Below are 24,690 nucleotides of genomic sequence, written 5' to 3'. Positions count from 1 at the left end.
AATTACTGCTTTAAGTTTGGTAGTTGACGTGTCATCTGATGGTTTTGTTTTTTAATCCAACATATCAGTTAGAGTATAACAATTTTTTTGTAATTACTCTCTGCTTATCATTAAATTTACTTAGCGAACACGTTTTTGTCTTCCAATCATTATTGGGAAGACGGTCTTCATAACGCAACGCGTCAACCTGTAGGAGTATCCGCTTTCCGAGGAGCATGTGAAGGTAACACGGGGAGGTGGCCGTCGCTGCGTCACCTGCTTGTGCAGCCCGGTTTCTCCACCTCTCCCTTTACTCCTCCTCCTCCTCTTCCTCTTATTTCTTCTCACCGCATCTCCACCGCCACCTGCCACAGCAGCAAAGCAGCGATGGAGATCCTTTTCAAATCCTCATAAGCCAGAAGAAAAACAGCCCGAGAGAGAAGCAGAAGGAGGGGCAGAGGGAAAGTCAGGAAAGGTTGGATACGGATAGGAAGAGACCGCAACGCGGAGTGACAAACAGAAACATATGGTTTGTCAGAAGAGGGGCTGTTTTTGAGGACCGACATAAACTTATTCAACCGCCGACACTAACTAAAAGGTGCATTTGATCTGTCAATCGCAGTGTTTTCGGCCACTTCTTGTGGTTTAGTCGGGGCGCTCACCTGTGCGGGCTGTGGTTGCACCTCTGTTTCATTAAGCCTGATTTATGGTTCTGCGTTAAGTCGACGCAGAGCCTACGGCGTAGGGTACGGCGTAGGGTACGCGGCAACGCGCGCCGTACGGTGCGTACCCAACGCCGTAGGCTCTGCGTTGGTGTAACGCGGAACCATAAATCAGCCTTTTAGTTTGTGCAGGCTGGACTGCGGTGGCTGGACCTGCCTGGACCGAACACACACAACTCCCCCACAAGACGCCGTGCGGCCCAGAGGAAGCTCCCTGCACGGAGGAAATTGAATTAGACAACTTATTCCCGCAGAATAGGAGGTATTTGCTGGTAGGCTGTCGGCTCTGTTGTTCTCTTTCACCGGGTCTTTATTCTCTGCTTTGGTTTGGTGCTCACCAGCAGTCTCCCCCCCTGGCTGAAAGCCATGTCTGCACAGACCGTCACCATCCCGGACGACCATGCCTTCGCCAGCTTCAAGGTGGAGTGTTTGTGCGAAGACGGCTGGATTCTGACCTACACCAAAGGGAGCATTACGGTGTGGACCCAAGCCCTGGAGGAGGGCAAGTCCATCCACAAAATGAAGGTAAGACTACTTATCCTGGTGGGTAGTGGCGTCAATTCAGTCAAAGCTAAAGTATGGCAAGGTTACGAGTCACAGAACTTAACTAGAGTATCAATCAACACGTCCAGCAAATACTCATCACAGAAGTCTATGTAGCTTATCTGTGTGGTCAAGAAAATTGGAACTTTTTCAAATGCAGTCTCGCTCACTGCAAAAACTCAAAATCTTACCAGGAATATTTGTCTTATTTCTAGTTAAAATGTCTCATTTTTAGTAAAAAAATCTCATTACACTTAAAACAAGAGTCATTATCAGAAAGATAATTTGTTATTTGACCATGTTCACCTGTTTCAAGTAAATTTTCACTTGAAATAAGTAGAAAAATCTACCAGTGGGACAAGATTTATCTTCTCATTACAAGCAAAAACATCTGGTTGTTTTTGAGTCTTGTCTTAAATGTAATGATTTTTTTTTAACTAAAAATTAGACATTTTAACTAGAAATAAGACAAATATTCTTGTTAAGATTTTGAGTTTTTGCAGTGTAAAATAACTAGTGAAATTGATCATGTTGTTCTGAATTGCATTTGTAGTTATTCTATATGTATTAAGTAATAAAATAATCAATACAAATAGTATTAATATAGTATTAATACAAAAGAGTAATTCCATAAATGTATAAAACAAACATTTACATTTTCCCTTGAAGCCAAGGTGTGGCGGCTGCCATACCTTGCCATACCCAATTGACGCCCCTGCTGGTGGGGTTTCAAGATATATATGCATATGTTTTACAATAACTAAATGGGAGAAGACTTTATTCACTGAAGCCTGAATTATGGTTCTGCGTTAAATCAACGCAGAGCCGCGTACCCTACGCCGTATTCTCTGCGTTAGTGTAACGTGGAACCATAAATCAGCCTTAACACGGCGACACAAAAGGGATGGGGAGAAATAAAACATTGCTGCACTATCTGTATTCCCTTTAGATCTAAAGTGCTGACTTGCTCCAACTGCTTTTTTGCTGCAGAGGACTCTTGAACCCAGCAAAAGCACATTTCAAATGGAAAAGCTGTTGAATATCATTTATATTGTCCACTTGTAAGCATTAGCCCGCCATTGACTGAAGTATAAAAAAACTATAGAGTAGTGAAGACTTTCTGTTTTTATAAGTGCATAATATTGAGGCCAAGTAGACCCAGGTGCACTCTTAAAGAAATGCCCCACTCTGAAGGGAAGTGAGAGCAAGTGGAAATCTGAGGAGGCAGGTTTATTGCTCAGGAGAAATGTCCTCTGTTTGTGAAAGTATATTCAAGGTTCCATGCAGAAGCTTGTCAGTGGTGAGAAGTTTATTGCTGCACCTTGTTTGCATCCTAAAAAAGGATTTACATACAGATTATCACCCGTTTAACACTCAGCAGCGTGACCTAGAGTTGCACCAAAGAGCTGAACATATACTCAAGATGGTGACTTAACTTAAACACATTTTTTTTCTCTCTTACTTAAAAGAAGGAAATGAAATTGCTCGAATGCCCTTCTTGACACACCCCTCCCCATTTATCTGGGTTGTCCCACTATGAGAACAGTGGCTTCTGACCTCTTAGGGGCTGGAGGGACCAGTGTCCTCCCAGGGACTCCTCAGCATCTAACAGGGCTGGAGACAGATCTTGTTTTGGGGCAACCGATTGTATCCAAGCTTGGACACTAATGTAATATGTTTTTCCCCCCTTTTCTTTCATACAAAAAAACCATAAGAGCGCTTAAGGTTACCCTGTTAATCAGCCTGTGAAAGGATTCTTGTGGTGTCCCTCTTGATCCAGAGCAGCCTGATCCAGTTGTCACAACTGTATCTGATGCTGTTCAAATTTACACATGTAAACTGCCAAATGTAGATTTATGTACACAGCGGCACAGCCGAAAAAGACATTTGAAGAAACACCTGTCGTTGTGACTTAATAAGAAGCGGAGCTTACAATATTTCCCAACGCTTTGGTTGATATGTGGTCATGAGATCATTGTGTTGTTTTTTTGTTGTTGTTGGGGTTTTTTTTTTTCTCACAGAGCCAGCAGAGCAGTATTTGTCCCAGATTCTTGAAGTGTACTGCGCCTGTGTCTTAGATATTCACACTAACAAGCCCTTTAAATGTGAAAACTCAAAGGACACCCCTTTCCAAGAGCCACAACTTGTTATTTGGCAAAATAAGCCTGGCTGGATGAGTAACATTGGTCTCTGTTTGCAGGAAATTTCCTCTTTTTGAATTTAGATAAAGATTGTAATTCATTTTCAGTTGCATTTAGTTTTCCCTGCAACAGTCAGACAGTGAGACTTAAAAAGATATTGAAAAATAGGAATTGACCAACAGTATTGCAAGTGGAGCTCCTTGACTGACTGGTGATTTTGCACCTTTCTTGAACTTCTGTATCTCCAATATCAAGACCTAATAGCTTGTTGGAAGACAACAGAGCCAGCCCTAATTGGAGCCATTTGCTTTTGTTTCTCTTCCTACATGAAATATGTGGCTGTTGACAATAATCCAGTTACAACTTTTGGCTCACCACTTCCAAACTGTGCACATCAATAGTTGTTGTTTAATTACTTTCATAGCCTGAAGGAAGGATGGAAGTTGTACACAGGAGCTTTAATTAGTTCCTTATTTTTGGGCTCTGATTATTCGTGATTGGCTCTTGTTGTTGATGAACTTTGAAGCAACTACATGAGAGCACAGTTGTCATTGATGGTGTGCTGCTGGTTGAGAAAGCTAATCATTTCTGGTCAATTGTTTGGGAGAGATAATGTGACAGGCATGTGAAAGTATGCGGCAGGTAAACTGCTACATCAGTTAAACTGCTGACATGACGGTTTGCTCCAAGTGTGTGTATATTCGTCTTTGGACCTGAGGCATGATCAGCACACTGACTGCACCAGTTTCAGCTCAGGAATGCTGCTGAATACCATCTAACATAATCTGCATCTGACCATATGCATCAATAATGCAGTATTAGCCTTTAAGGTCTTTGAGGAAGGAAAAAAAAATCGCTTCCATACAAACTGTCCTTACAGCACACTTTCTGCAAAGTGTGTCTTTTTTGGATCATGGTTGGTGCAGACATTAGTGTAAAGTGTAGTAGAACTTTAATCCTTGGAGGGAGCAACAGAGACCTTTAACCCTCTGGAAACTATTCAAATCAATCAGTTAATTGAAGAAAAAAAAAAAACAACTATTAAGTCACACTTGGCACTCCCTTTGCCAGTGGACAAGTGAGTTTCCTTTTCTGGCGTCAGTTGTTGGCTCACGTCTCACTTTAGCTGACAGTAATCCAATCTTTACGTCAGTTTTGGTGAGATCAGTAAGTAAACTGTGAGAGAGATGTCGACGTTGCCCTCTTTTCCTGCTGCTGTATCCGGGTCTGAAGAGCGTGAGAGAGATGCCAGTTGTTTGCTTTGGTGTGCGTGCTCGAGTGCAAGTGACTGTTTGCATATGAGTATTTCCTACTTGAGCAGTGGGCACCAAACCCCCTGCCTCTTTAACCATTTCTTCTTCTTTTTGTTTGGTGGTTGTTTTTTTTTTTAACCCATTAGCCAGGTTTCATAGTGAAGGGATCTCCTGTGTGTTCTACAGCAGAACTGTATCATGTTTGCATTACCAGGGAATATTGTCTGCCCTTCCTGTGTATGCAGAGGGTAGGGATCTGCATACAGATCATATAGGAGAGGTCTGTTTCTTCGTGACAGCTGCAGCCCGCAAACAGTTGAAAGTAAACATGTTTGTAGTTTGGGTAGGGCTTGGAACTGCCACTATTATCTTTATGCAAATGTGACAGTAACCAGAGCATGATTTTTGTATTTTACAATATCGTTTGTGTCAGCTCTTCTCTTGGTCGCGCATAGAGCTCCACTATGCAAGTGATGACATTAACTGTACAATGAGAGTCAATGGTAGTTGGTGTGCATGTTTGTGCACGTGTGTTGAGTGGCGGGCAATCAGTAATGGCTCCTCTATTTATGGATGGAATAGTGCATCTTTGCAGATGATTAGTTAGAGTTTTTAGACTTCTCTCTGTCGTGTTTGCTCACTCTACATTCAATGAAGTACGGAAAAAATGTATATCCAAAAGAGTGCAAAAGAGAGGGAGAGGGGGTTGGCTATCATCATTATCATTAGTGGGCTAATTAACCAGTCTCATTATCACCGCAATAATTTCTTTTGAAATACCCATCAGTAAGGAGTGTCTCGGCAGCAATCACTATCATCCTGATCAAATCATTTGTCAGAACATGATTCCAAATAAAAAACACAATGCATGTGTCTGTGTCAGGCAGTTTAGATGGTTTTGCTTACTGTACTGTAATTGTGTCTATAAAACACACGCGCAACAATGCAGCCTTTTAAGCTGCTATGTGACCAGTTGAAGTGAGGCGTGCGGCACTTTAGCTGACTTAATTTGCCTAATCTATCGTGCACTTTAAACCTCAAAATGCAAAATAACCAAGACTGAAATAATCTTTTAGATCCCTTGTGAGCAAAAAATACACCCTGGGTTGTTTAAGTTTTGGGTGTTGGTTGAAATGTGCCTTAAGAGGCCAACAGTAGCTGAAAGAGTATCTGTACACAGGGCCACTTCAAGCTGGACATGCCACATAACTGATCTTTACAGAAAATAATAGCCACTGCTGAGTGGAAAAAAGCTTACCCAAATGGGAAAGTCTCTGACCAAAGGATACTGTTTAAGGTTTTTACTGGTGCCTGATATTGCTAAAATAGAAGAATAAGTATACAGTACATGAACAAGTGCACAATCTGCAGCATGCAAAAAGTACCCAGATGGTTTGCCATTTCCAGGAAAACGTCCACCACTGTGCATATTATTTCCCATTATCCAATGCACTACTACAGTGGAGGCCATTCAGAGCAGTCACATGACCAGATGCAGTTGCTGCTGTGAATAGTTATAGTTTATTCATTATTCTTTCCAAAACAGTGGTATGCTGCACACTAGCAGCAGCTGTCACACCTGCATGCAGTACATGCTGCGTACTGTGTTGTACATGCAGCACATATTTGATTTTGAGAATGGCTTAAGATGGATGTTCATCTTTTTAGAGTGAAAATGTCCCTCTGCATGCTGCCAAAGGAAAAACCAGCTCAAAACCCAGACCTAAAACCGATCCAACGGAAACCTATCAGAAACAACACACCTCTCTTCCATTTCGCTGTCACAGAGGTAGTAACATGACCACCTTTCTTAAATATTTCATCATGTTTAGCCATTGCAGCTGACATTAGTCAAGGTTGTTGTTGCACAGGAACGCTCACACATGAATAAAGCTGCTTTAGGAAAAGACAAAAGTTCATCCGAATTAACTGGATACATCGCCAACACCTAAACTACTATGTGCCAAATCTTAATCTCTATAAATGGATAACTGTAGATAAGTATGCCAGTTCTATTGTAAGATGTGGGCAGATGCTCTGTTTTCAGCCCTTTGTCTTATCATTTTTATTAAGATCAGCAGTTAAGTAACAGTTGTATGAGGAAGAAAAGAGGAGTCTCTTGGAGGTCTTTAGCTGTTCTAATCAGCTTATTTTGAACTCATTTGAAAAGATTAGTGCATAACAGGAGGTCTTGGGCCGGATATACAGTACGTGAATATTTGATTTTAATATTACTTTGACACAACCTGACATATTAACCTAACCTTGCACTGAACTTAAAAGTGGCTCGACCTTAAAATGTAATGGTTTATGTTGCTATTTGATCCCGTCTGTCTGCCTGTCTATACCATCACTGGATAAAGAGATACAAGGCTCAGAATAACATACACATCTTTTTGAAGTTTTTTTTTTCTTTGGCAATCATGTATCAGCTGCCATATAAGCACATGATCAGGGTTGACAAGTTTCAGATGAGGAGGGGGAGGGGTGGCTGCCTGAGGAAGAATAGTGACACTGAGAGGACAAGTGTGTCATGAAGGGAATAAAGGAGAGAATGAAATGTGGGTGTAGTGGGCTGGATGAGCTGGGCCAGGAGGTCAGTGGGTATTCTGAGTGGGTAGTTGATTTGTTTTATATGAACATGATGAAAAAACAAAAAAGTCTATCGTTTGTCTTTTCTGGCTTCCGTATCTGTTTGAACTCTATTTCACCTGCGTCTTTCCTTCCCTGTCTCAGCGCTTCATTTGTCAAGTTTAATAGAATTATGCACACTTCTACTCACTTGCTGTGTGTTTTCATCCTCTACCAAATGTCTTTTGCCCTCTTTCACCTTTTTAAAAATGTGGTTTTCTTTCTTCCTCCTCCTCCTATTTCAGTTTGCCTGTGGATACAAGAACATCCATTGTTCTCATTGGTCTTTTCTGACCTCATGTTCCAATCAGCTGCTCAAACACACAGACGCAGTGTCGTTTAAATATGACACCTATGATACGATACTCTGGTTTTGTTGTTCTACAATGAGGAGTCTGGAAAATAGAAATTTGCGTGTGTGCGTGTGTGCGTGTGTGTGTGTGTGTGTGTGTGTGTGTGTGTGTGACTGTATACACTGTGTACAGTATATACTGTTATATATACTGCTATAGAAATTAAGGAACCCTTTGAAAACACATCAGATCTCAATGGGGGGAATAAATCAGGCTGGATATCTAATACTGCTTGGACTGGATAAAACCTTGGCCAAAAAAAATATAAGAATGGCTCATTATTTGATGGAAATGTTATCAACATGCAGTGGGCTGAATTCAAACACCCCCCCCCCCCCCCCAAAACTGAAGTAAAACAATGATGCATCAGGGTTGTTTTGCTGAAAATGTAATTGCAGCAACTCAAAATGGTACTCAGTAGTTTGTATGGCCCCCGTGTTCTTGTAATCATGCCCGACAACATCGGAGGATGCTCCTAATGAGACAATGGATGGCGTCTTGGGGTATCTCCTGCCAGATCTGGCAACCTGGTAGTGTCAGATGGCCCAAAACATAATCATAGGAGTTAAGTCAAGCAAGTGTGCAGGCCACTCAATGGTATCAGTTCCTTCATCTTCCAGGAAATTCCAGCATGCTCTTGCCACATGAAGCCGGGCATTGTTGTACACCAGGAGGAAACCAGGACCCACTAAATCAGCGCGACAACAGGGCCAGGGATTTCATCCCGATACCTAAATGCAGTCGGGGTGCTGTTGTCTAGCCAGGTCCTCCATGGATATGCTTTCCTAGACCGTTACTGACCCACCACCAAACTGGTTATGCTGAATGATGTTACAGGCAGCATAACATTGTCCATGGCCTTTACAGTCACTTTCATGTCTGTCACCGGTTCTGATGTGAAAAAGCACAGGGGGCCAGTGGCGGACCAGCCAGTTCTCGTGTTCCACGGCAAATGCCAATTCAGCTCCACGGTGTTGGGCAGTGGAAACGGTGTCCAGTAGAGGATGTCAGGCCTTCAGGCCACCCTCATGAAGTCTTTCTGATTGTTTGGTCAGACACATTCATACCTGCTGGAGGTCATTTTGTAGGGCTCTGGTAGTGCACACCCTGCTCCTCCTCGCTCAAAGGAGCAGATACTACTCCAGCTGATGGGTTAAGGACCTTCCATGACCCTGTCCATCTCTCCCAGAGTAAATCTTCTCCATGTTCTTGAGACTGTGCAGAAAAATGTCAGTGGGCTGCACCTGTCAAACCGTTCTTTTTTTGGGAATCGTTTTTATTAACACCAAAGCAGCTGAAACTGATAACTATCTCTGCGCTTCACATTTTCCAACTCAGCGTCTCAAACTTTATCTTAACACTCCCAGATTCATTTAAGGGTAAAACTGAGTATTGGATTGTGTTGCTCAGCTGTTTGTGTTGTGTAAGCTTTAAGAGAATAGTATCGGTTGATACAATCACTAATCTCATTTAAACAAAGTGAGTGCCTCTTTGTTTACTAACAGGCCAATGTCTCCCATGGCCTACTGTTGGTGGTGGGGTTTTTTTTTCCATTTCAAAATACCATCTGCTTATATAAAAAAAATAGTCAGATTACAATGCAATTTTTTTTCCTGAAATTCAAATGTTTTCTTTTTCAGTTAATAGTTTCTTTGTTTTTAATGCTTTGATGTTCAAAAATAATACTAGTAATTATTTTTTTCAAAGACATTGCTGCAGCTGCTGTTGCTCAAATAGGAGTGAAACAGGTTTGGAAAAATTAATGAATTAATGAATGAATTTAGCCTCCTTACTTTCACTGTCACCCCACGTTTGATTAAGTTGAGGCACAACCTTTGGTTTAAAATGCACCGCTTAACAGTTGGATAAATATGCTGAAATATCAGTTTGCGTTTACCCATTGTGTTGAAATTTGTCATTAGAGGCTAACGTCTTTGCTGAAACAGCAGTCCCGCTATCATATCATGCGGTCAGAAAGAGAGAAGACTAGTCATTCTTCACACTCAAAGTGGTTTTTAACTCAGCACCTTTCTCTACCTCAATTGTCTCGTCAATAGCAGACGAGACGGAGTGGTTGAGAAATCGCTATCTTCAATCATGGTATTGCTGTTATTTGTTATTCAGACAAAGGCTGTGCACACGGGGGGAAAAATTTGAGGTTACTCATGTCACCCTGGTTCTCGGAGTAGCATGAGTGAGATGTGTCGCCATGGGATACGCCCCCTTGTTTATTCCTCAGAAACATTTATCTCATTACGGCAAACCTCATTGGCTGGTCATCGCAATGATGTGACACCATCCTATAAGTGACTTGTGCTATGATGCAACATCATTAAAAATAAGCACCTCTTCTCACTTCGCTTGAGTGAGGAGGACTGGCCGGTGAGACGTCTCACTCATGGGGTTGTGTGAGTAAAGCTGGTGTTGGTGTTGGTGACAGCCCCCAGCTCGGCACAGAATGAGCCACACTAGAAGCAGAAGGTGTTCTTAGATTGGCTCCCGCTATTATCGCTGGCTGATGAATGCGTGTTGAACGTGCGTTGGGTAATATAGACGCAAGGCGTGTTATTTGCCACCCCGTGCCTGAAGGCAAGTTGAGGGGAGGGAAGGCGAGTCCGGAGGCATGGGAGTAGCCTTTGTGAGCATGTAGAATGACGTATTGTCCCTACATCAGCAAGATTTATATGCCGTCAGACAGGTTTAATTTTCAAAACGAGGATGGATGAAGATCGAGATGACCGTTTTTTGGCCGGGTTCTGCTTCTTGCAAAGCTCCGACTTGGTTTGGTTCCGGACATACATCGGTTTATGGCGTCCTCGCCTCTGAGACAGAGTAGCTTGCAGATCTCTTTGTCCCCCCCCCCCCCCCCCCCCCCCCCCCAACTACTCATCTTGCAAATATAGTCTCTACTTTATTTTATAAAATGAGATTATTTATAAAATAATAATTAATAAAAATAAATAAAAACCTACCCTGATGGGTTGTACTCAGGTTACGTGGTCAACAAATCCCTACCACCGGTGATAGTTCTGTTGACATCAGACCTGACCCGCGGTTAAGTGTACCCTCGGAGGAGAGTTATTTGCGGGGCAGCTATAAAACTCTAAATCCTGTCCAAATAAGTCCACAAAGCTGGAACTGGAGACAGAACATTCAGCTTCTCCTTCTGAGCTGAAGAGAGAGGTGGAGGAGTAAATGGTCCAAAAATCAGGACACAAATCTTCGGTGGAAGTTTTAATATCATTTGTCTCCACAACAGGGTTACAACATCCTCATTGCTTTGAAGGTTCTGGTTCTCTCTTTCTCTTCTTTGAACTTTGCTCTGGGTTTTTGAGTTTCACATGCATGTGTTTGAGTCCAAACCCCAGCCGACCAGTTTGATTGAAGAACTCTTTAGTTACTGTACTAATAGGTGTGTGACAATAGACATTATTGTAATTCTGAAGCTTTACATTAATTGTGATGGTTTCAGACCTTTCTGTGTCAATACCAACCAGTTCAGTGCTTGCTTTTATCATCTTTATATGATACTGTGGGCACACACTTAAGGTTCAACTTCATTTTACAATTTTTTTTTATAGCCTTATTTGCACTTTTACTTAAATCTCTTGAAGTGACCAAGCCATCCCATGCTAGAGAGAACTTGCCCTTTTTATGTTTCTCTCCATTTCCTCTTCCACATTAAAACCAATTCCATAAGACTTGTATGTTCTTGATCAGTATAACGCTTATTTAAAAATGTCTGAAACAGATCTACTATAACCATGTAATGTATTTTTCCTTTGCTTTGCTTTCCTGTGCTGTTAGGTTGTCTGCTTTCAATCTCTGTTATTGTCTGCTGTCGGTACTCATTGCACATTTCCCTGCTTTGAGCGTGGGTTTTGTGTTTGGGGATGTAATTTTAATTCAGCCTTTTCAGTATCTTTTGTTCCGAGGTGTACGGTAGGCCCAGTTAGACTGTGCCTTGACCTAAGGCTGAATACTTGATCTAAAGAGCAAGGACTCACTCACCTGTAGCAAGCACGCATACCTTCAAGAAAGAGCCCAAATATTTGTATGGTTGTCATAAAGGAACATTTTTGAAGAAATGGGTTACAAGCCAAAATAGGACATTTACTGACATAATGTCATCCCAGGACAACTGGTTCACCTAGTTTAGGTCATTGTCTGAGAAAGGCTTTTTTGAGTATGATGGAGGAATGGTATACTTTCGAGTGTATTTGCATGAAATCTGGTTGTTTTAGTCAAGACTATGCTAAAAATATATTTTCTGCAACTATATTTAAAAACAATCCATGTTAAAGTTGAACCTTTTTATCATTTAGGTTTATTCCCATAAAATCCATTTAATTCCCATGGGAAGTTTCCAACTTTGAATTTTGCAACCCTACTGTAGGCTGGGTGTTGATGGCCCCTAGTCCGGCCAGCTATCCGAAAGCCTTTTTTATTTTTCTGTAAAAGAGTTAGTCTAATTCGTCTCCATTCAACTTTTATCTCCAGGGAATAGTATCAACAGATGCAGAAGAGACTGTCCCTGCAAAGGCATTCAACCAATCAGATAATTTAAGTATGTTTAAGTAACAGGCAGAACAGCAATCGGACTATAATCATTAGAAGACACGGACTAGCAGACTTCTTTTTCAAAGCGACTGACATCTGAGAGAACACAAGCAAGAAATCTCATAGCACAGCTGGATAAGTGCTGATCAGACTGCTGAGAGTCCAGGTGGACACAGGTGCTGCCATGCTAATGATAGGTTGTTTTTGTTTTTTCTGTGTTCCCTTCCCACCCAACAGAACAGTTCCTTTATACAGGAAAACCACGTTTTCACTCACAACCATAATATCATCTTGGCATAAGTGCATGCAGCTTTGTCAGAAAATGTGTCCAGATCTTTGCATGACTCAGCACTAACTCATTCAGATGAGCAGAGAAGTTTACGAGATGCAGAAATGCTCCTTAAAGAGCTGAGTCTTTAGGGTGCTCTTAAAAGTCGGTATTGACCCTGCAGATTGGACAGAGTTTGGTAGGTCATTCCACCATCGGGGAACAATGGAGGAAAAGAGTCTGGCTACTGATTTCACGCTACGTTGTGGTGGAAGCACCAGGCATCTTTCACTGGCTCAGCGGAGCTATCAAGAGAGAGTGTAGCTCTGGTTAAAGGAGTGAATGACTAACTATCGTCAGTTTTGTTGGTTGTGCACCAATCCTGGTTGTTTTGAACAGTGACTCTTGAACACTCTTCTGGCAGTCATTGCATCCATCAAGTCTCATCTGCTGCTGAAGCAGGAAGTGACTTGAATAGCACTTGTATGAAACACAGAGAAACGAAAGCGTGGTCTACTTGCTGAGGCACTAAAGCTCTAACACTTGTGGCTTCATATTCACATCAATCAGGCCTGTCTGTATATGTTACACAGAGATGCTGCAACAGCCTTTTACTTAAGGCTCGAATGAGCGTGCCTGGTCAGACGTTGGTCTGACTTGCAGCAATTCTGTACATTCAACACTCCCTGTGTTGTGAACATGATTGTACAATGTTGAATTTGTGCAGGGATTTCCTGCATTTGCAGGATTTTGTGAAATAATATTTGTTCACAGTCCAGTGCTGCGTTTAAAGCCCTGCTTTTCCATGACTTGTACATACTGTTCAACACTGATGCTATGTGTGTTGATGGCTAGTATTGCTAGTATAGCTGTGGTAAGACACACTTACTATTTGGATGTATTCTTATGTACATTAACAGTTGATCTTCAGTCATCCAGCTGATAATTTTCATATTTTTTACACTTTCATGCTAAATTGAAAGAAATATAGTACTGCAGGTGACTTTACAGTTTTTCCCATGGTTACACATGTGCTCTAATGCAATCTAATACTAATGTTGATTGATTTTGAAAGTGAGCATCAATAAGAAATCAGATGGTTGTATATTTGTCAGAGATAATAAGGTTTCAAAGTCCCAACATTTGATATTTTGTTCAACCTTGTCTATATGGTATTTAAAAACAGATATGAAGGTTAAGTCATTCCAGCAAGTCAAGGATGTTATTGATCCAGATCTAAAGGTGGATTTCTAATGTTTGATCATTTTAAATTGTCAAAGCACAGTTTGTGCTGTTCAACCAACAGCGAGCTCATCACATGCCTCCTACTGTTAGTGTTCAAGTCTGATAGGAGCCTTGTGGAGTTTTAGATCCAAATGTGGAGCTGCTGATAATTTTCCCAAATTAATCCTTTAGGGAACAAGAGACAGAAGACAGCCCAGATTGAGATTTAGACCTTCTGGACTAATTTGTATTGGGAGTTAAAGTCATATGGGACAGGCTTGGTTCATTTTTTTTTCTCATTTGCTCTTCCCCAAATTAATTTTTTTTCCCAACAAGTGTCGAGTGTTTTTTTTTTTTTTTTTTTTTGGTTTGTCTTTCTAGTCCATCACGGCTCTGTCCTTAGCTTTTAGTCATTCTTATGTTTTTCCCTTAGACTCTCTCCTTTCCTCCTCTTCTTTATGAGGACACCCCCGCCAGCAATGTAACTGTAGTAACACCTATACTCCAGAGTCGAGCTATCCACTCCAGACAGTGGGGAGTCCCCGTGGTACCAATCAAGAATGAGTGCCTCACCTACATCAAGACACAAACTGTGTGTGGTGTGGATGTATAAAATGATACTAGGCTACTTTTATATTTTGCTGAATCAGCTGAACAGATCTGGGTTGCAGAATAAAACTTAAATTTTATCAAAAGCCTTTTACCCCCAGAGGTATATAAGGAATGTATGGCCTAAAAGGGCACAGGTTCCGTTTTTTCCGTTTGTCTTTAGACCCAAGACACAGATGGACTCTTGTAGACCATGCAAGTTGTATGTGCAGTTTTCTGTAAATGAATTGTGTGGTCAGTGGTCTGGCCCTCTTGTTTCTTCTTTCTCACACGCACACCAACCATATTTCCACTTACTCGCACTGACGCTCACCATCTGATGTCTGAACATTTCCACATCAGTTGCTCTTTTTCTCTGCAGGCTCCTCCCTCTATTTTCTGCTTGCATATGTGATCAGCTGAACTGTAAATGTTCTCTTTCACATTGTTGATAAATTCGTCAGATTTGATTTTATTATTTCTTTGTTGAACACCGGGAAAACTCTGTAGCTCTTGCATTTTACATGTGGCACTGTGAAATGTGGGGTGCTGCACGATCTGGGTTGGGGTTAACGCATTCAATAAACTAATGTTTACAGTTTTTTTCGGTACAGTCAGTCACTTTGCTTTTATTTATTTATTTATTTATTTATTTTGAATTGTCTAAAAATGAATGTTTCTCCCTTTTTCTTTCAGTGTTGCATGGCATGTAAGGACGTGTCGGCAGAGACGATGTACGATGTCCTCCATGACATCGAATACAGGAAGAAATGGGACTCGAATGTCATTGAGACCTTCGATATTGGAAAACTTACAGTCAATGCAGATGTCGGTTACTACTCATGTACGTTGCACAATCGGATAATAAATCTTTCTGTATTCCAAAATTTTATTTGGGGTTGTGTAAGCAATCCGAGATTATATTGTTGTTTTTTTTGTTATGTTTCTTTAAGGGAAATGTCCGAAACCTCTTCGGAACCGTGATGTCATCACGCTTCGCTCCTGGCTTCCAATAGGGAAAGATTACATCATTATGAACTACTCCGTCAAGCATGCAGTGAGTATGCGCAAACACACCCACACAGACACAGAGGGTCTACATATTCTCAGTTCTGGGTTTTGATTCATTCATCCCTTTTTAACCTTTTATTTGTGTTCTAAGGTGCACAGGAATGTTAATGCAGCGTCATGTAACAAACGGCCTTTTTTGAAATGAGTGCATGTTGAGCTGAAAGGTTGGTCCAGCTTAGCATGGACATTGTGGTGTATGAATCTTTTTTTCTTTTTTGTAGAGGCGGCAAAACAAAGCTCTTAGGGGTCATTTAAAATTCCACTTATCTTATTCAAAAGCAGCTCATTAAAGAAGAGACAGTTTGGCACCATTTCACAGAGGAAGCACTGTCGTCCCCTTGAAGCTTTTAGGTGAGATAATGATACAGTAGATGTGCTTTGTTAGCAGGGCCTCAGTTAAAGTATGGGGTCATTAATTTGAATCAGCTGAACAGCGTGTGTTTTTAGTCTTGCTTCCGACTGAGCTTTCTGAGAATTTGGGTAATTTGAAAAACCAGGAAAACAAACATGGTGATAAGAGAACACTTGAGACTGTGTTTTTTTGTGACAGTTTGCAATCAGCCTTAATACCTCTGCTTTTAGCCTGCCATTATTTTTCTTGTCTAGAGTTTAAAGACAAACCAAAAAAAAAAAGGCTGTCTAATGCGGAAGTTTGTTCTCAACACCTGCCAACAGCATAAAACAACCAAATGATTGTCAGTATAGATTAAAGCAGAACTTGGGACTTTGAAGAAGTCAGCTCTCCTAAGCTCCTTCTTGTTGGTTGAACTGGTCATGTACAGTTGGTGCAGATAAGTCAAAACGGCAACTGTGGTAACTGTAGAAGGAGCAATGATTGGCTTTTAGTTGGGCCTCATGGATTCTAGCATATAGCACTGGACGCAGCCAGATGACTTTGATTTGATTTTATTTTTTTCATGTGGGACCATAGTGAAATCTTCTGCAAATATAAAGTGTTTTTTTAATAATACACAAAGTTGTACTTTAATTTTCTCCAGATTTACTGATTTATTTGATTGCCTGGTCATAAAATGTTTAAGAGTAAATCTTGCTTTCTCAAATTTCCAGTCCAAAGAATACTCAGTCTGGTATCATGTGAGACAAAAAAAATTTGAAAATTCTCCCAACTTTCCCTGGAATAACCATAAACTAATTATTGAAGTGAATGCTTGTGAATTTTGATTTAAATTAAACCATTTCAGCTGAACGCCTGGCTCTGTCTGGTAGGCTTTAATGTCTCTTCTTGTCTTCTTTTCTTCTTGGTTTTGCTCACGTATCCCTCTATAAACATTGTATAAGGCCTCTCATGTGACTGTTAACTGTTGACTTCAGCCTTGCCTTCCACATTCCTGCAACAATTATGAACATAATAGACTCTCTGTGTGTTTTGTTTGTGTTTCATGTGTGTGACCTTTTGTCAACAGGCAAGATCAATACTTCCAAGTCGTAAGAATTTGAGAGCTTGTAATTGTAAAATACAGCTTAAGATGTAAACTTCATCTTTGTCATGGTTATTATAAGCTGCTGTTTGAACATTTACAAATATTTTCAGCAGCCAGTCTTTGGCCTCTGCCATTCAGCTCTTGTAGTAACTGTGTTTTGCTTCTCTGCAAAACATAAATCTGTGCAGATTGTTAGTCCTTTGTTAGCAGATCCATTGAATCTGTTTTTCTCTTTTTCCCCTTTTAAGATGACCACAAATCTGTTTGTAAAAATAATAATTAGTTTGACCAATGGTAAGTTTGGTCCAGGCTGGACCAAATCAGCTACTCAATTATTAGTTTTTGACCCATAATTGTTGTTTGTTTTTTTTCTTGATTCATCCACATTTTGGGGACAAAACTTTTTGGCGTCTAGCGTCGCCACAGTAACGCTTTTGACTGAGAAAAGTAATGCAGGATGGAGACACACATTTTGATGTATAACACACCTGGGTGCACGTTACGGTCGGGCCGTATTAACGGCCGAAGGCATGGCATACATTTTGCCAAAATTACACGATTAATTCAAAATGCCCGACTTCCTGTTCAGTTTCAGCCATGGCGCCAAGAGACTTTTCTTCAAGTTACGACAAGCTAAAGGTGTGTACCGATTTTCGTGCATGTACATCAATCGTATTGTGGGGCTTGAGCGCTTGAGCGCTTTTTGGCGTCTAGCGTTGCCACGGTAACGCTTTTGACTGAGAAAAGTAATGCGTGTCATCGCAGGATGGAGACGCACATTTTGATGTATAACACACCGTTTAAGCTTCGGGCCGTATTAACTGCCGAAGGAATGGCATAAATCGCGCCAAAATTACACGATTAATTCAAAATGGCCACGCCCATTAATGCAAACCATTAAATATCACATTTTTCGCCAGGCCTGGCTTGCGTGCAAAATTTGGTGACTTTTGGGGCACATTTAGGGGGGCAAAAAGGCCCTCATTTCGTTGGAGAAAAAAAAAAAAAAAAAAAAAAAAAAGAGAAATTCCTACAGATACAATAGGGCCTTCGCACTGTAAGTGCTCTGGCCCTAAAAAAAACAAACAAAAAACAAGAAGAAAAGTACTGTAAGTCAAACTTTATTAACAAAAAATATAATAAAAAGCAGCTTTCTAAAAACTTTGTTCACTCCCGAAACAAATGCGGAGGGGAACTTTTCCAGTTCATTCCCCATCCCCGAATCTTTCAAAATCTTCTTCCGTGTTGGAATGGAACAGCTGGGCGAGTGCGGCATCCAATGGCCCCGGCTCATTCTCATCATAGTCGCCATTATGCGAGTCGATGTGGCTGCTGTTGTCTTGAACGACTGTGACGATTCCTGCCGGTTTAGCGCCGTAACTTTGGCAACACAAACTACAGTACCCACAATCTCCCTGACTACAGTAACAGAAATGACCGTAATGATCGTATATAAGTCGCACTGCATTATAAGATGCACTGCCGGTTTTTGAGAAAATGAAAAGCTTTTAGGTGCGCCTTATAGTGCGGAAAATACGTTAATTGATCAAGTACTCGTGTCTATTTGACATAAAGTTTCTGGGTGTGTTTAGTATTTGGAGGGATATTCTAAATATACCATTGTCAACTTGAAAAAAAATTGATTTGCTTAGAGAATGATAATGGCCCGGTTTCCCAGATCAGTTAAGTAGCTCTTAACAGCGAAAGACTTCTTTCAAACCATCTTAAGGAGCCTGTGAAAGAAGTCTTTCGCTGTTAAGAGCTACTTAACTGATCTGGGAAACCGGGCCAATGCTGTATCTGATTTGCCAGAACTGTGCAGATGATTCAAGAAAGTTGTCATTGTGCTGTCAACAGAAATTCCTACAATGAAACCCATTGGAAGAGAAGTGCAGTTCTTAGTAGCGTACGTTTCACTGTCTTTGCTGGCTCCCCCTGGTGCTTGTGCTGGGACCTCCCCCCCCTACACATGCTAGTCTCAAGTTTTTCTTTCGGTATGATGTTGTCTGAGTATGTTGCATATTGTGCTGAGGTGTTTTTTGTAAGCTCACATTGTCCTCTGACAGTTCCTGGTGTGGGAGATGCCTCTTTTTCCTCTTGTTTTCTTGTGTTATCCCTTTCTCACCTAATGAAAAGGCTGCGTGGACCACTTGGCTGCAGCCTCAGGCACCTGTCTACCCATGTGTTATGTTCTCCTGGATGGGCTGTACTGGAAAATCAATTTCCTTTTGGGGATTAATAAAATATTGAATTTGAATAGATGGTAAAAGATAATGAAGTAATGTGAGATTCCACCTTTTTTTTATAATAGTTTTAAGATGGCCGCTGCTCCGTGTGCTTTAGCGCTCTGCATTGTGCTAATTTCTGTTATCTGCTAACAGTTATTTCATGATCGTGAATGATTGTCATAAATGTACAGCCATAGGAGCCAGCAGTAAAACGTAAGGTGACAGTGTATGTGACCTCAAGTGCTGTGGTATTTATAGTGTAGCATGGACCAGATTTACACCAGAAATAAGTCTGGAAATGGCAGCAGTTTAATCCATTTAGACAAAAGGCTTTGTGTAAAAATGTTTTATTGCATTTCTGTACAAAACTAATTTTCCCAAATTTGCTTCTTCTTGAATACAATTCATATTAGAAGTTACTCTTTGCTCTTCCAGATCAGTTTTTGGAAAATTCTGATCATCTAATCATATTTCAGTGTTTTGAAGCTTGAAACTTTTGAGGTGACATTCAGCCCAATTACAGGGAAAGTCCTGGATAGACTATCTGTGATATCGCCCATAGCCTTTCTGAATAGTGCTTTTGAAGCTTTTTTTTCCTCATACTGCACAGAGCCACATTGTAAATAGGCGAAACAAACAGGTCCAGGAAATAAGCTGGGTTACGATCAACTTATGTCAATGTTAGGCTTGGCTAGTAGCTCCTTCAGCCAAACCCGCATGGATTTGCAGCATGATTTTGGGGGGGGGTTAAAAAAATGACTGCCGTGTTTAGCTGATTCTGGGATAGTAGAAACTGCTGATTGCCAAGCTTTGCAGCATGATGACTGATGAGGATGGTATAATAAATAGCCATTGGCTAAGCTCACTGCCAATCAACAGTCTGTGCCTTTTTTATAGTATAAAAACAATGTATTGCTTTATTTAAATTCACGAGAAGTGGTACAAAAAAAAAAGAATTCCCCCACAGTTCGCACTCGAGGGGCGAACAGTGGTCAGATTATGTTACCCTTACCTAAGTCTGACTCTATGAAGAGGACAGTACTTTATAGATCAGTTGCATATTGGAACACCCTTCCAGTGAGATTCGTGACATCAAAAAGGCTGATTTGAAACAAAGACTAAGAATGTATTTGTTGTCATGACCTTAACATCATATAGCATATCTGAAACAAATAAACAGGTGTGGATATCTTAGTATTGACACCAAATTTCTTTTTGGAACCAGACACTGTAAATGTTTATTGCTCCTGCAAAGCTGGACATTTAACTTGGGGTAAATGGAGATTCAGTCACTTGTGGAGCCAGCCTCCAAAAGTTAGCTTGTTGACACTTAGCATAGTCTATATCCCTTCAGGCCTAAAAGTGCACATCTCATCGTTTGTAAGGGGTTCAAAATATAAAACACAAAAGTATCCTTTGGTGTTTACCCTGCTGTCTTTTTCCAAATAATTTCCATTTGCTTCTGTGAACTTGTGTGATATAACCGAGTTACTTATTTCTATGGGAATTTTTGTGATCTCCACTCGCTCCTGCGCATTCATTTGATACCATCCAGAGATCCATTCATTCCTTTGGGAATATCCATTTTCTGAGCATTATTCGCCTCACGGGTGTTGGAAAATTTCAGCTCATGGGGTGAATTTTAGAGGGAGATATATTTTTATACACACACACACACACACACACACACACACACACACACACACACACACACACACACACACACACACACACACACACACACACACACACACACACACACACACACACACACACACACACACACACACACACACACACACACACACACACACACACACACACACACACACACACACACACACACACACACACACACACACACACACACACACACACACACACTCTTTGCAAGCATTCAGTGTTAGTAAACCATTGTTAAAACACCGGTAATAACTATCAGACTTTTGAATAAACAAACTTCCTTACACTGTTTGACTATGTGGTTAAGTTGTATAGGTTTCATGAAAAGTCTGTTAGTTAGAATTTAGAGAATGTTTCCCATAACAGCAATTATATTGTCTAAGCAATATTGGGGCTGTTAGCATTAAACCAACACATGAATATATTTAAATTCAAAATAGTTAAATGCCCAAAGGGAAATTGATTTAAAAAAACAAACAAACAAACAATAAAGAACTGTACATATCTGCACTAAATTAATTTTGGACAGTGTGTACTGTTCTAGGTAGTGTTGGAAAACAGAATAGCTAGCAGGATGTTTCTTCTGAAAGTTGAACTTCCTAAGTTGTTTGACTACAGTGACGTTGCTCAGGAGACAAGTGTAGGCTTTTGTGAACATTATTTCTCCTTAGCAATGAATTTGTGTTTGAGCATTGAGCCATCTGTTTAGAACTGTTCTTACTTGCTGTTAACCCTCGGTGTAAATTGCGCTTTTCACACAATTTTACAGAAGGGGTTAGTCTGTTTGAGGGGCAGTCACAACAGACTAATTTATGCATTTTAAACTAATACAAGAAAATAATGAATTTCAGCTTGTGAGTTTGTAGGTGCATGTATAAATTCATTAATAACTAACATTTGTAGAAGTGTGTGAAATGCATTTACGTTGAAACATGAAAGAAGCAACTTCAGCCGCATGTCATTAACTACTATCCAGAGTATTTAGTTAAACACAATAACAGAATCAGGGAATCCATATCTTGTTTGTTGTATAAATGTACTGTATGTGTGTTGTTTTCATAGAAATACCCTCCAAAAAAGGACATGGTGCGAGCTGTTTCCATTCAGACTGGCTACATGATCCAGAGCCAGGGGCCTAATGACTGTACCCTTATTTACATGGCCCAGGTAGATCCACGAGGTAAATGAAGCACGCCAACACAAAAGCACAGGCGCACCGAAGCAATTCAACACACAAGCTCAATAAGAGCAGAGACATACATAAAAAAAGAAGGTGGCACTCCACATACAAGTCATACAAGTGCTTAATGCATGTTCTGTGCTGTATAAATTATTCAGTCCTGTGACTTTATGTCAAAATGAGTTGTCATAGTAACCAAATTATAGACGGCCAGTTTCACTGCCTCATATCTGTTTTGCCATGTTGTTATTTCTTCTTTATCCCTTTCTAATTTTCTGTTTAGGTTGTAACCCTTTCATTAACTTCATTGTTCTTCTGTTGCATGCAATCGCTGATTATGTAAATTGCAATTACCTGCTTAGTGTGTGTTTGTGTGTGAATGCAGTCAGTAGCAAGTTCACTTTGATGCTGTTGACATGAAGGAAACGAACCTGAAATCCTTCTTTGTCTTTCCAGTCCTCATCTTCCTCTTTCACTTTGATTCTGTCATGCTTTCATCCGTTTTACACTCTGCTTCTCCTTACAGGTTCATTACCCAAGTGGGTTGTCAACAAGTCTTCCCAATTCCTTGGCCCTCGCGTAAGTCATGCACATGTCAACATCAACCCTGTGTGTGATACGTTTGTTGTTGGGTTTTTTTTGTCTTGAATCTGGAAATTTGTGGCAGTGCCTGATATTTCCAGAAAGCGGTGGAATTTCATTTTCCTTGTGGCCTTGACAGTCACCCTCTGGTGTTGCTTTAAGGCTCTCTACAAACACTTTGTCCTTGCCGAGAACTACGTCTTTACCACCATTCCTTGTCCCTCATTTTATCCCGCCACTCATCCATTTTTTTTTTTTTTTTTTTTTGTTTGTTTGTTTTTTTCCCTGCAGAACTGATTTGATGTCCAATATTATTTTTTTTCCACTTCTTTTTGAGTTGATTGCAGTGCGCCTTATCTGAAGGAAGACCATTGGCAAGCTTTTTTGGCATCACTCCTTTACCTTCTTTTCTGTTTTCCTGAGTTTGCTAAAGCTCAACACAAATCTCTCCTATCATATGTTTTGTCTTCCTTTGACTGTTTGCCTTTTGCGCTTTTTCTAGGCAATGAAAAAAATCAGCAAAGCCTGCTTGAAGTATCCGGAGTGGAAGCGGAAACATAACCCTAGCCACAAGCCTTGGCTCTACCCAGAACAGACAACATTACCCACCATCAATATGTCAGAGCTGAGCATCCAGCACGCAGAAAGCCTGGAGAATATTGATGAGAGCACGGTGACGGAGACCCATGAGAGAGATGACAGCGACTAGCAGAACCGCGCACGCACACAAACAGCAATTCAGGGATGCATAAATACCTGATAAACATCCATAATGATATGTTTATGTGTGTGATTCTGTTTGTAATTATGTGTGTGGATTTGCATACAAGATTGCGTCCGTATACATGAAATGCATATGCAAGTGTACCAGTTGGGGGAACATGCATGTCAGCATTTCTGCATTAATGCAAACTCGTACTTTACCCATTCAGTCACGTACTCATATATCATATCAATACATCCACATGCGACAAAGATCCACTCACACACCCCCCACACACTTGCAATGCAATTAAACAATACTTATTTAAACAGGTCAATAAATGAAATTTGGTCAATGGAAAGTATCCGTAAATGTGTTTTTTTTTTTTTTTTTTTTTTCCAGAAATATCAACATTTTCTTATTGGGACCTATGCAGGTTTTAACTATCCAACTATGTTTTGTGATATTGCTGGATGTCAAAATCACACTTCTTTAAATAAATCTCACCTCTTAAAGTTACACATACAGACACAGTGCACACTACACCGACGCATTCAAACATGTACAGGTACAGTTTGTATCCCTCTGGCTATTTTTCTCTGTCCCTTGTGTCTCTCCATCACATTTTGTAAGCACATAATAAATATGCAAATGTGCAGAAGGCAGCTGGAACTCCAATGTCATACCTTTTTCTCTTGAAAACACAGATTTACACACACACTCTCTACTATTACTATTTGAGAGATGTTTGAATGTATGTAGACTTTAAATATTAAACAGATTCCTACAGAGGTTTTCAAATTTAACTGGTAATCTGGGTCTTTATTTCTACATATGTGAATTTGGTGGGGATTTTTTTTTCCCCTATCTCATTTTGTTTGGGTTGGGTTTGTTCTGCATCTGTTTGAAGAATCATTGACCAAATAAATTGGTTGATCCGTAACCATTTACAGGTTATTTGTGAAGACGGTATTTAAAACTATTGCTATGTAATGCAAACATAACGTGCAGCTGCCACTGATGATCTTTTATAGTCAAAAGTATACGATTGTGTGTGTGTTAATTTGACTGCATGCATCCATGCACGTGCAGCATATGCGTGCGCAGTGGCCTAGATCAGTATTAGGAATCCCCAAATCTGTTGGCATGGCAACTCTGAGATCAACTCTGCAACAAAGAGCAGCACAGAATGAGGGGAGCTTGCATGTCACAGAGGAAGTAACTTATAGCAGGGTGTCTGACCATTATTGTCAATGCTGGGTTGGCTAAATGCATCACATGAACAACAGCTATAATTTTTGATACTTCACTAAACTGATATAATAATGTGCATTGCAGAAAAACAAAACTGTTGTATAGCATTGCTGTACAGTTGAGAACTGCATTAATCATGCTGGCTATTTATAACTTGGTAAAATGGTTTTAAAGCCCAAGAACTGTTCTGAGTGCACTTCAGAAAGAGGAACATAGTTATAACATGTATATGTAATGTCATGCCCATGGTTTTTGCATGTCGTCCTCTCTGCCTGTTCCCATTTT

General features: G+C 40.5%; 1 protein-coding gene across 4 annotated transcripts; it reads left to right on the top strand.

The window, feature by feature from the left end:
• Positions 1-301: 301 nt before the first annotated feature.
• On the top strand, positions 302-23,957 carry stard10 (StAR related lipid transfer domain containing 10). 4 transcript variants are annotated; one of them, XM_061719213.1, is made up of 8 exons: positions 302-577; positions 825-963; positions 1,043-1,226; positions 14,959-15,106; positions 15,216-15,319; positions 21,749-21,866; positions 22,393-22,445; positions 22,951-23,957. In XM_061719213.1, exons 3-8 carry the CDS (start codon positions 1,068-1,070, stop codon positions 23,155-23,157), a joined length of 789 nt encoding a protein of 262 aa, XP_061575197.1. In that variant the 5' UTR covers positions 302-577; positions 825-963; positions 1,043-1,067; the 3' UTR covers positions 23,158-23,957. The 4 variants fall into 4 exon arrangements, with proteins under 4 accessions (XP_061575197.1, XP_061575194.1, XP_061575195.1 ...); XM_061719210.1 differs by having other exon boundaries at positions 825-973; positions 1,066-1,226; XM_061719211.1 differs by having other exon boundaries at positions 303-577; positions 834-963; positions 1,066-1,226.
• Positions 23,958-24,690: the final 733 nt, after the last annotated feature.

The sequence above is a fragment of the Cololabis saira genome, chromosome 4 (genome assembly GCF_033807715.1).
Source record: "Cololabis saira isolate AMF1-May2022 chromosome 4, fColSai1.1, whole genome shotgun sequence".
NCBI lineage: Eukaryota > Metazoa > Chordata > Actinopteri > Beloniformes > Belonidae > Cololabis > Cololabis saira.
The sequence above is the reverse complement of the archived record's forward strand: the minus strand, read 5'-3'. Positions and strand labels throughout refer to the sequence as shown.